This window comes from Telmatherina bonti (assembly GCF_933228915.1).
Source record: "Telmatherina bonti genome assembly, chromosome: 12".
NCBI classification, from domain to species: Eukaryota; Metazoa; Chordata; class Actinopteri; order Atheriniformes; family Telmatherinidae; genus Telmatherina; species Telmatherina bonti.
The window spans coordinates 11,379,686-11,392,332 of record NC_136610.1 but is presented as its reverse complement, the minus strand read 5'-3'; the positions used below and the strand labels follow the sequence as shown (position 1 = coordinate 11,392,332).

General features: G+C 41.3%; 1 protein-coding gene across 1 annotated transcript in view; it reads left to right on the top strand.

Moving 5' to 3' along the window:
• The window catches only part of fat2 (FAT atypical cadherin 2), a gene marked incomplete at both ends in the record, with an annotated part of 117,384 nt that overhangs the window by 87,777 nt on the left and 16,960 nt on the right, over window positions 1–12,647 (top strand). The window contains 2 exons of the mRNA XM_079250048.1: window positions 6,424–6,877; window positions 12,433–12,586. Coding sequence (XP_079106174.1) covers window positions 6,424–6,877; window positions 12,433–12,586 — 608 coding nt within the window. The remainder of the gene's footprint in view (window positions 1–6,423; window positions 6,878–12,432; window positions 12,587–12,647) is intronic.

Genomic DNA, 12,647 nt, shown 5'->3' with positions numbered 1-12,647 from the left:
GGCCGTTTGTTGATCTTTTCCCTTAAAATGCACTCTGGAGAAAGTGACACGATTCTGCAGGAGCTCTGGAAAGAAAAAAACTGCCGTTGTTGAGCTTTATTGATTGATTTCTGCAGAACTGTCCTGGGAATGGGAGATTGGCGTTTGCGCTACAGTACGAGGTGCCCCGTACGAGAGAGAAAGAGAATAATTGAAAATGGTTTTTTTTTTTGTTTGTTTTTTTTTTATTGAGAACCATGAATTATTCTCTAAACAGATTTTTAAAAAAGAAGAAGAAAAAAAAAAAAAAGGCCTTAATATTGATTTGCTATTCTGTGAGATGCCTCCCCCCAGCGAGAGCTTTTCATTCGGGAGACTTCCATATGATCTTGAGCTGAATATTCAATCATTCTGACTCCTGAAAGCTTCAGAAGCCGCGTTCACTTTCTGGGTTCTGGATCACAGCTTGAGTCAGCCAGTGCGTCCGGATTGTGAGCAGAGACAACTTCAAAATGAATTTCCAAATATCTGAGTGGGCTCCCACCTGGGGGTTTGTGAGGATGAGTGAAGATGCAGTTTGTGTACTTGATTCCCATTGGAGCATGAGCCGCCATCATCTCATGGATGATTACAAACCACCAAATCTCATCAGTATGCTAAAGAAATCACCTTTGGACCAAAAAAATCGAGTTGACACCTGTTTTCTGCTGCTAGTTTGTTGGATGTGCGCACGCATCATTGTCTAAATTGAATCCTGACCTTTAAGATGGAGATTGTGGCTGCTTGGATGAGAAGCCGCCACGTTAAGCTGTGAAGAGCGAGTAAAGGTGACTTGTCAGTGGAAGGAAAACCCTGTCATTGATGTGGAGTGACAGCTGAGACCTGACAGCAAACCAGTTTGCACGCTGGCCAGCGAACAAGGCTGCGGACACACACTGATGTGGAATCACCGGACCGGTCTTCATGCCTGCTGCGGTAACACAACCTGACTCGTATGTCGGTTCAGGCTTTTATTGCAGCTGCTGAGCAAGAGGGAATTCTTACTTAAAGACTTGTGACAGTTCACTTAGCGGAGAGCTTGACAGCGAGGGGGGGGGGGGGGGGGGGGGGGCTCCTTTCCAAATTCCAACAATGCTGGTCAGGGTTTGGTTTTTAGTATTCCCAGCAAGGCCATTCTGGATCCCAGTCTGCTACTTTACGCCACACCATCACACAATGTTCTCCAGAAAAATACACAACCACTGACTGATCTGTAAGCTAATGGTGATTTTACCATTTATTTGAATTTTAACACAATACAGCTGAATTTAACAATAACAAAATATTAATTTGTTAAGTTTTTTGTTTTTATTGGATGGGCGCACATCTGCATGTTGACATGATTAACTGGTACTGTACAGACCCGCATCCAGCCTCCCATAGAGTATAAGTCCTGCTGTCTTTGTGGCTACGAGCAGCTTTCTCAAAAGAAAGCCCTCCAGTCATACCAGCTTGATCTGAAATCCCTGAGCAGTTCCACTTAAGCCTTCAGTTTTTGTTTATTTTTTCCCCAGTTTTAAGAACCTCTCAATCCATGCCGTTACTTCTAGGCTTTAACTCCAAAAACAAGTTTATATCAATAATGCTGGGATCTATCTATACTGGGATTCTTTATACAGTGGAAACTGGTTATCTGAGTGCAGGGAGTGCTGACTTGTCACAACCAAACACATAAAATGCTATTGTCTGAGCAATTCTACTTTAAAGTTGACTTATTCTTCTGAAATGGAAAAGTCCATCGCTGCCCGCCTTTTCTCAGAAGATCAGAGGAAATATCTTCCAAGAAATTCCATCTGTCTGAAACGCTGACGCTGATTGCTTTTTTTGTGTTTCCGAAATGCACATAGATTGTGATCACCTTGTGATATAGTGTGTGTTGTTTGATTAAAACAGGAAAAAAAAACCTCATTTCTTGATTTTTCTAACATGTTTTCCGTCTCAATTCAATTCATCTTTATTTGTAGACGTCAGTTCACAGTGAAGTCATCTCAAGGTGCTTTACAGATGCATTCAGTTCAACTCAATTTCTTGTGAAAACAATTCCACATTAGTCCAGTTTTTATGTGTTCATACAAGCCAATTCATCAGCGGTCTGCATCAGATCAGCCATTTGCGGTGGAGTGTAATGTGTTGGTTTCATCGCTTGTTTAACGAAGAGCATGTTAGTTGGAACAGCTAACTGGTTGATAAAGTTTCCATTCATATGTTAATGGATGGAAATTTTGCAGTCATACAGACGCTATATGCTCCACGCCTCAGGTTTAGTTTGATGTAATTAGTATGCATATGCAGCCATGAAGCACTCCCATGTTGCACAATCTTAAGAATGATAAACCGAGTAAGCGTTTGATCACTGCAGGGGTGCAGTTCTGCCTCCTGCCTTCACTAAAAACAATACCTGCCGTGGTGTGTGAGTCTGCATGTAAATAACATGTCGGCTGAAGACATGAGAGCTGCCGCTGTGGCTGCATACTATACTCTCCCCAGCAGCATTAAAGCTCCCTGCAGAAGACGTGCAGCGGTTGAGTTGGTGATTAATAGAGTCATGAAACACCGATGCTGTAGCGCTTGAGTTCAAGAGGGGTACGATTCGACACAGTGCATGTGCTCAGCTGTGCTCATACTGTAAAATTTTTCAGGGCACTAAACTGTACTATCTCTCTTTAAACATTTACCATAAATCACATGAGCATTTACGGCAAATCATGTAAAATAGATGAAAAGAAATGTGTTTCCAGCCTCAGGAAATCAAACAAAATTCTCCAAGCAAAGACACAAAGTAACAAACAAACAAACAAACAAAAAAAATGAACAAGGAAAGAAAAGTGCGAAAATATCACCTCCTTTTTTAAAAAAAAAAAAATGGAACCTCATCAGACATTTTGATAAAAGACGCAGGAATCAGGCGCTGGTATGAATAACGCATCACAGCTTTTTGCGCGTGATGAGGTGATGCTTAGCAGTTTGCAAAAATAAATATTTGTGTGTATTTAATACAGAAGTTGTGACAGAGTATTCTGTGAAAGCAAAAACAAACTGAAAAGGTGCCAGAAAGCTGCTGCTGTGTTGCTCTTAGAGAGCGGCAAGCGAGCAGACATAGTGAAAGTCTACAGCGGATGAAAGGCTGGAGAAATGTGTGTGAGTCTGAACTGGATGGCGTTGAACAGGTGGGATATGAGAACCTGTTCGTAGCAGCCCGTTATTCTAGAAAACACACGACTTTTCAACAAAGCATCCACTTAAACCTTTAAAACAAATGAGATGTTTCCTCGTTTTAAAGAGGCTGACTAAACATCCTCTAACTAGCTGTACAATCGATGTTCCCAGGAAGGTAACAACATCAGCAGTTACTGTAATTGAACAAGTTAAATCACTATGACCACTGAGACCTGATTCAAATAAAATAAAGGGCTGAAATTTAATTTAAATGTCTATTTCCATAAGTTGGAAATGTTAAACAGGCTCAGACTTTAAAGACACGCTTCAGAATTTTTTCTCCTCACGCACCCATATCGACGGCTAATTCAGCATCCATCTTGCATCCTACCTGACCTGTTAGCTCTCTCCAGCCAGCAGAAAACCATCTCACAATGACTCGTTTTGTCTTTTTCTCTCTTTTAATCTTCTTGCATTTCTTTGCTGAATCAGAGACGTTGTGTGTTCAGCACAGCCAGTTCCTTATGATACCGTGAAGCGGAACGTCACGTCGGGTCCCGGATGTAAAAGTTGTGTGGTGCGGTTTCTCTGCCTCGCGACGCTGCCGGGTAGCAGCAGCTCTAGAAATACACATGATAGATATTAATGTTTCATCGAACAAGTCCAGGACGCAGAGTTTTTTTAAGTAATAAAGTCACGTAATGTGTCTTTAAATTTCTGTTGACATAAATTTTGTTTAGTTTTTGAAAATCAGTGTTTAACCCTGAAAACCTTGTAAATCTGGCTAATTTTAAGCCGATGAGTGAAAGTGTAAGAACAATCTTGAAGGTGGAAACTTGTACAAACAGTTATTGCTTGAAGCAGAAAAAAATGCGCTATGAGTGTCATTATGGATACACACTACTCAGGAAATGTTTGGGACATTTGGGACGGACTCAACACAGGGGAGAAATGGACTCAACGTGCATTCCACACATCGCGGAAAGTTTCTCACCCACAGCCCTAACAGGGTGAGATGATTACTTTCCTTCCAAGGGAGGAATAGCCAGCGTTGATACAATGTTATCCAACCGGGGAAATCGGCCACCACCAAGCCAGGAAGAGCCACCCGAGAAGAAAGTGCGTGTCCAGTCGTTCCTCTCAGCACAGCAGCAACAGCCACAAGCCAAACCAGCATTCACCTAAATACACAGTCCTCCTCAGCAGGTGTCTAGCGTCCCATTTATAATGAGTGGGAGGATCAGATTGCAATCAAATGCAATGAGGTCCAGGTGTGTCCATCTGCAGTCAAACGTCTGTTCTCAGATCCTGGTAACTCAGTCCAACACCACACAACACACTGAACAAATAAATGCATTTAAATCACTGCATGCAACACAAAATGTGGAATTACCTGATCATATAAACACTAAGAACATTGTTCCGCATCCTGTTCACAGTAGAAAAGAGCTATTTGAGTTATGAATGAAATATAATGAATAATACTCTGTCCCAGAGGGAAATTGCCATGTAGTCGTGCCTTCTCTGTTTCTTTTTGTTTTTTTGTTTTTGTTTATTCATTGGAAGACAGTGCTTTTTTCTAAAGAATCATGGCTGCTGGCTGGAAAAATCTGTACCTGTTTTTGTCTCGCTTTGCACCTAATGAAGCCTTTCTTCACTGTGTTTCATGAAGGATATTAGAAATCTTCCACTACTTGCAGCAGCTATGCTATTCTTTCCTGGACTATCAGATGCAGCAGCAGATCCGTGGTCTTCCCCTTCTTTGGCTCCGATGCTGTTGCCCCAACATCTGGCTGCGAAGCTGATTGCACCTTCCACAACAGGCTCATAGACCATTGTCAGTAATGTCACATTGTTACTTCGCCATCTTGAGTGACAAAAACCGACTGAGTGACACTTTCCAAACCAGTTAATGACTAATGTGTGAGGTCAGACAGCGATATGAAAAACAAAAAAAGACGTGTGCTTGTTGGTTCTGAAGACTTTCATGATTTTCCAAAATCGTGGTTTACAAACTTCCAAAACTGCCAGCTGACGGAGATTTTGCTCCTTTATTTGGCTCATCATGACATTTACAACCTAGTCATCTTAACATGGGTTGAATTTTGTAGCAGGGCGGGTATCAGACCTCCGGCTGTGGAAAGTGCCCCAAAATAAAGTATTTCCTCTTTAAGGTTAAAAAAAACAAAAATTGCAACTAATATTAATGCATTTTAAAAATGAGGGAAGTCTGGATGTTACATGTTGGAGTTAATGTTATAGTTACTGTCAGAAAACATTGCTGTTTTACAACCATGAAGGAAAATAGCTGCAGCAGGCAAGGCGGTGCCCCTACACTGGATTTGTTTGCCGTTTTGCCACCCACAAACGCCATGCAAGTCACATGTTTAGAGACAAAAGCAAAGAGTTGCTGCTCTGTTTAAGCCTTGGGTTTCCTTCTGCTCCTTCTCAAACAAGGTATACTGTTCCACAAATGTGCATCCTTGTTTTGTATTGTCTATGTATTTGAGATAAATCAGTAAAAATAAAAAAAGAGATTGAATAATTATATCTTCTTTAAGAAGCAGAGTCTGCTCTGTCGCTTCTTGTAGATGCCTCTGTCTTGCATTTCCAGTCCAGACTGTCATCTAACCAAAATCCAAGGTACTCATATTCCTCCACCACCTCCAGCTCTTCTCTCAGGATGCAAACAGTTATTTTTTGTTTGTTTGTTTACTGTAGTTCCTCCTGGAGTCAATAATAATCTCTTTTATTTTGTTTCTGTTCAAGATAAGGTGGCTGTTTCTGCACCATCTCACAAATTCACTGACCAGCCATCACTACAGAGTAGAATAGGATTAAAAGCACTCAAGGAGTCAAAGAACAGGATCCTCAAAGTGCTGCCTGATTGGTCGGGATGAGAGTGGTCTCTCTTAAGCAGATAGACGAGGCCATATCTAACCCCATTACGATAAGTAAACTGTAATAAAACTGCCTGAAAGGTGTTCACTTACTCAGTTATAATTATGATCAATAATGATCTCTGACGAATTTGTAACTTGACTAGATTTTGTAAAAATGGATGATCAGCTGAATGAGTGACTGATTTAAAAGGTTTATGTCCTTCACTTCTTTATTCTTAACGTTTTGCTCAGTTTTCATTATTAGACTCAGTAATTAACCACTTTTATGCCAATTAGTTGATTTTGAAGTACACATTTTGTTGATTGTTCTTGGACCACACACTAACCCCCATTTTTCCTATCCCAGGTGATCAACGGAGAGCTGCAGTTCAGATACAGATGTGGAAACGCCTCCCCAGGCATACTGGTGATTAGATCTGATCCAGTAACCGATGACCAGTGGCATAGTGTGCTGCTGGAGGTGAATCACACGTCCATGAGACTGACCCTAGACCAGCAGCATCCAGCTTCCATGATCCTGACTGAACCGTGTCGGATGATGCATTCCCATGGTGCTTTGCTATTCGCTTCTCCGTCGCCAGACTCCGCCCAGGAAGTCAGCCAGCACCCACATCCTTTCATTGGCTGCTTAGAAGGCTTGAGGCTCAATGGGGGCCCAATTGTAGCGGGGGACACAACAGAGTGGACAGGTTCGGGACGCAGGAGGGTGTTTGGGGTGTATCAGTGCTGCAGCAGCGCTGGACTTTGTGACAGCAAACCCTGCCAGAATGGAGGAGTCTGCAGAGAAGACGCCGCTGGGGGTGAGTTAAAATGAAACATTTACACTTTACATTCATGGCGGCGTAGTGGTTAGCGCTGTGGCCCCACAGCAGTAAGGTTGCTGGTTTGATCTTTGGATGGGTGGGAGGCTCATGGTAGCTTTTCTGAGTGGAGTTTGCATGTTCCCCTGTGTATGCATGGGTTCTCTCCGTGTACTAAGGCTTCCTCCAACCACCCAAAGACATGCATGTTAAGTTAATTGGTTACTGGTGGTTAACTGGCAACCTTTCCAGGGTGTACCCTGCCTTCCACCCAATGACCGCAGGGATAGGCTCCAGCTTCCCTGCGATTTTTAATTGGACTAAGCAGTAAAGAAAATGAATGAATTATCTATTTAAACGAACTTGGAAAAACTGTTTTTTGCCAGGATACACACAGTGTAAAAAAACTTTGTTCTGCAGACAGTAGGGCTGTGACGATCTGCTTTTATCCCAATTCAACTCCGATTTATTGGGTACCAATTTGATTTAAATTGTGATTTTGCGATTCTCACAGAGCCTCTGTAATCCCATTATTCTATTTTTCTATTCAATTTTCCCACCCCTAGCAGACAGAAATAGTGTTTAATCCATTTGGGAAAAAAAAGACTACACTGTGGCACAGTGGTTATCACTGTGGCCTCACATCAAGAAGGTCGCTGGTTTGATCCTTGGCTGGGGCAAGGTTTGGTCAGTGGCCTTTCTGTGTGGAGTTTGCATATTCTCCCCGTGTATGCGTGGGTTCTCTCACGGTACTCAGGCTTCCTCCCACCATCCAAAGACATGCATGTTATGTTGATTGGTTACTCTAAATTGCCCATGTGAGTGGTTGTTTATCTCTGTGTGGCTCTGCAATGGACTGGCAAGCTGTCCAGGGTGCACCCTGCCTTTTGCCCAAAGCCAGCTGGGATAGGCTCCAGATTCCCCGTGACCCTGAATTGGATAAAGCGGTTTAGAAAATGAATGAATGAATCCATTTGGAAAACATACAAAAATTATAAAGCACATTTGTCTCAAATTCGATCAATTACCTTCTTCTGAATTCCACTTCCTCATCACCTAATTTACAAAACCAGCTAAATGCATTAACAGAAGAATTAAACAACCACAACACGGATGGCTTTCTCTGACTTTGGTTTTCTAGTCAGCTGCACTTCTGCTGAAACCAACCTGATATGTTTCTCAGCTGCAGTTTCCAAGAACCATTACAAAAACACATCAGTGAGCCACCGAGCGACGTTGCAGCGGATAATGTGTCTTCATTACCGTGAACACTCAGCAGTGCTCTACTGTCTTACTGATTCCAGCACTCAAAGCATGAAATGTTTCATATTTGTCTAAGAAAAGCTTTTAGCTTTCTCAGTTTGTAAGCCTTTTACCTTAACAGAAGAAAACAAATGCAGTTGGGCTGAAAGTCACACAAGGACAATGACATTTTTTTCTTTGAAACAGAATTACTCAAAGACTAAACTGTTCAACCAGTCATGTCTTGTCATTGAACCCATTTTTCAAACACTTTTGGAAAAAAATTGTGCGCCAGTAATGTACAGCAGAGACAGTAGCCTGCAGCAGGAATTGATTAAACCAGGATTATTTTTTGCCTGTCATCATGATGGAAATGGGATACAATCGAGTTTTTGTGTTTTATTCAAATTATTCGATGATTTAGGATCTTTTTTTTTTAAGTATTATATCTTGACACTATGAAGTGGCATCGGGGCCACCAAGCAGCTGCTTAATTTACTTAGACTATATTTGGTTTTCACTATTTTAATCATGGTTCAAAGTCAAAAGAGAGGTTGTTCAGGGCTGTGGTTGGGTTTGTTTTCTCAGTTAGTTTACTCATCCTGGTAAGTTATTACAAAAGCTCAGGTTTGTGGCATGCGGAACGATCATAATGTTGATATTTTGTAGCAAATTTCTTTACCGACTTAAAATTTAGCCATTCTGTGACTGGTTCTGAAACAATTGGCTGCTTTTTGTGATGGTACACATAAGAGCTGTAATGTCTTGGCAAGAAAGTCTGTAAAGCTCTCACTCCTCCCAAGCTGTGTTTTTTTTTTTTTTTTTTTTTAGTGCAGATGGATATCCAGGCCTCCGAAAAAGCAAGCACACATGAACCAGAGATGGCACGGCATGTTGTCTGAATGCTGATTAGCTGAAAGTTAGATTAAGCCAGGAACAGCTGGAAGGGACAGGCGACCACTACGGAAAAAGCACCAAAAATGGCATAAATAGATTGTTGTCATTGTCTTAAATGTACAGATTCAGGAAAAGTACATTTCAATGAGAAAATATTACATTAGTTACCTGAAAAATATGTTAAATATCTGTAATTTAGTTGAAGAAATTGAAAACCCTTCAGCTGCCATGTGGCCTAAAAATAAGAATTTAACATTAACATTTTATTAAAATAAAATAAAATAAAATGAAATGAAATGAAATGAAATAAAATAAAATAAAATAAAATAAAATAAAATAAAATAAAATAAATAAAATAAAATAAAATAAAATAAAATGAAATGAAATGAAATGAAATGAAATGAAATGAAATGAAATGAAATGAAATGAAATAAGAATGGTCATTTGCGCTTCCTTTCTTAGATGCTTAAATTCAGGCAAGTTACATCCCAGGAACTGCCAGATGACAGAAAGCAAATGAATTACTTGCACAGTGATGATGTCAACTTCTTCTCATGTCATAATTTCATCATTAAAATAAGCTCATGAAATAAATCATTTAGAAAGCCTAAGAGGAGGACCTGCCACGCCCAGAACAAATAATATCAGAGAAGAGTGCGACGTAAAGTCCAACATGCTGCAAATCAGGAGTCAACAAATGAATCCAGCTGCTTTCATGTAAATCATGAAACCACCAGCCCACCCTTCAGCTGCTGTAAATATAAATCACACTGAGGTACTACACATGAGGAGTTTTTGTACTACTCTATATTCTACCTGGGGGAAATGTTTTCCACACATGCATAGAGAAAGTTTTTCCAAAAGCCACATTTTTCTTTTTCAAAATTTTTTTTACAGTCCCTTAAAGATGAATGGTATTATTTATGTAATTTATGTAAATGTGTTTTTCAACACATGCACAGTGGTGCCCCTGTGGAGAGGTGCCGATGGGAACGAACATGGACATTCAGAATCTCATGTGTACTCTCTTATGCCAAAGGTTTGGTCACAGCAATGCTACACCTTCACATAGATCAGGGTGTCCAAAGTCGGTCCTGGGGGGGCCGCTAACCTGCAGGTTTTCCATGTAGCTCTGCTTATCCACACCAGACTCACATTAAATGGATCCAACAGCTTATGAGGTTCTACCAAGCAGCAACCTCCGGCAGTTAAAAGTGAAGCCTATGCAAAAGTGCATAAAGCTGCAGTTCCCCCTTCATCCACTAGGGGCTGTAAAACAGAGCAAATCCCCATAGACTCCCATGTTAAAAAGGCCAACTTCACGGCAGAAATAAACATGTTTACAGCCTGGTTCAAAAATCCATTTTCGGTTCATAGGTCAGGTTTACCTTCATGACAACTGTGGGGGGGGAGTGAATTTTTTTCTAACTCGCCTGTTTTAAAGTAATTTAATCTCGAAGTTCGGCATATTTACGGGCATGTCTTTTTGATTGACAGGTACCAATCTCTGGCTTCAAGTCAGAAGAACGTAGAACAACCGTGGTTTTTAGCCAGTTCACAACATGAATTAGCTTTTGCCCGCTTACCTCCGTTAGCTGGGTAACTCCCGTTATCTCGGGGTTAGCTCGGTTAGCTTTTCACTACAGAAAGCTCGGAGTTCGCTCGATGTCAATCATCCACCATGACGCTCACAGCTGCCCTCTCAGCTCCACCTCTTTGCCCATATTTGTATTTTCCGGGCGAGACGACGCGCATGACGCTGCCAACATGGCGACGGTAGGAACCGCCCACCGAGCTTCAATTCAGCTCTTCAGAAACCTACAGGCTACGGCCATCTCTTTATATGCAGTCTATGGGTTCTACACAATGACTCATTTATTGAAGTGGAATACCTGGAAAACCTGCAGGATTGTGGCCCTTACGGACCGGAGCAGTAGACCTCTGACATAAATGCAGATATGACATGTGACGCTCTCAAGACATCTAGCTTATTGTTTACACTTCCCCTAACGGTCCGAGGTTGTAATCCTGGATCTGTTCGACTAAATAGCTAAACTTCCACTAAACTTTATTTAGTCATTATTCATTCATTCATTATCTTAACCATTTAGTCCGATGAAGGGTCGGAGGGAAGCTGGAGCCTATCCCAGCAGTTTTTTGGGCAAAAGGCAGGGTACACCCTGGACAACTCGCCAGTCCATCACAGGGCCACACAGAAACATACAACCACTCACGCTCACACTCACTCCCATGGGCAATTTAGAGTAACCAATTAACCTAACATGCCTTTGGATTGTGGGAGGAAGCCAAAGTACACGGGGAGAAGATGCAAACTCCACACAGAAAGGCCACTGTCCAAGCCTCGCCCCAACCAAGGATCGAATCAGCAACCTTCTTGCTGTGAGTCCACAATGCTAACCGTGCAGCCTAAAACTTTATTTAACAAATGCTTAACCTAAACAGGTTAAGTTGTATAAACATAGGCAGCTATTAGTCTTTAAAATCTCTTTATTTTCATTTCATTTGTGCTTCCTAGTTGTTTGAAATAACTCTTTTTTTATTTTTATTTTTATTTATTTATTTTTTTTTATTTGCCAATATAAAGACTGAAATACTCACTTCATGGACAGACTCAACTTGTTTCAGATACATTTTTCAATCCAAAACTAATTTAATAGTTGCACTGAAGGTGCATCTTGTCATATTTTGCCATAGAAAATGGGTTTGGATCTGCAATCTGCACAACATGAAACACTGGCATTAGTTTATGTCAGCAACCATCATCTTTCTACCCCGATGCTACACATTGAGAGATTGTGGCAACAACTACAAGCGACATGTTTGATGCATATGAAACACCTGACAGAGATCTTTCATGAAAACCCATCGCATGCTATTTTTCAGCTATTTTTTCATGTTTTAGTCTTCTTTTGGACCCTGTGCGCAGGGTTACAGATGACTGTTATAATTCTGAGGATATGATTTATCATGCCACATCATGTTTCAGTTATTCTGCAGCTGTTTTGCTTTAAATAACAATTACATTTTATTTCTGATAAGGTTCTGACAGGTTAAGGGCAGTGCAATCAGACAGGTGGCAGAAACTGTCAAGGTTTTCATTTTTCACCGTAGAAATCCCTTCCCGAAAGAGTTGAGTGGAAATTATATAATATAATATTCATTCCTCGTGTTTACTGCTGACACGGTGGAGCAGTGGAGCCATCTCTGTTGTCGGCAACTTTTTTTTTTGAGGGGGGGGGGGATTTTTCCTTTTAAATATCAAACACACTCCCGTGTTCTCAGCCTGCAACAACTTGACCTTTGCTGTGATTAATTTCTGTCTGATGGGGAAACTCGCCGTGGCTTTGATCGGTCGCCCTTGTCTCAGATGTCTGGGTGTTTTATTTACTCTACAGAGCCGCACTGCACATGTGCAGGACTCTTCCATGGCAGCCGGTGTGAGCTCGCCGACAACCCGTGCGCCTCCCAGCCATGTGCACACGGCAGGGTGTGTGTACCAAAGGCTCATGGTTACATGTGCAACTGCTCACTGGACAACACTGAAGCAGGGTAAGTACATGAAAACATGGTGACTGAATGAAAATGTGAAGATTTACAAACATTGAATTTT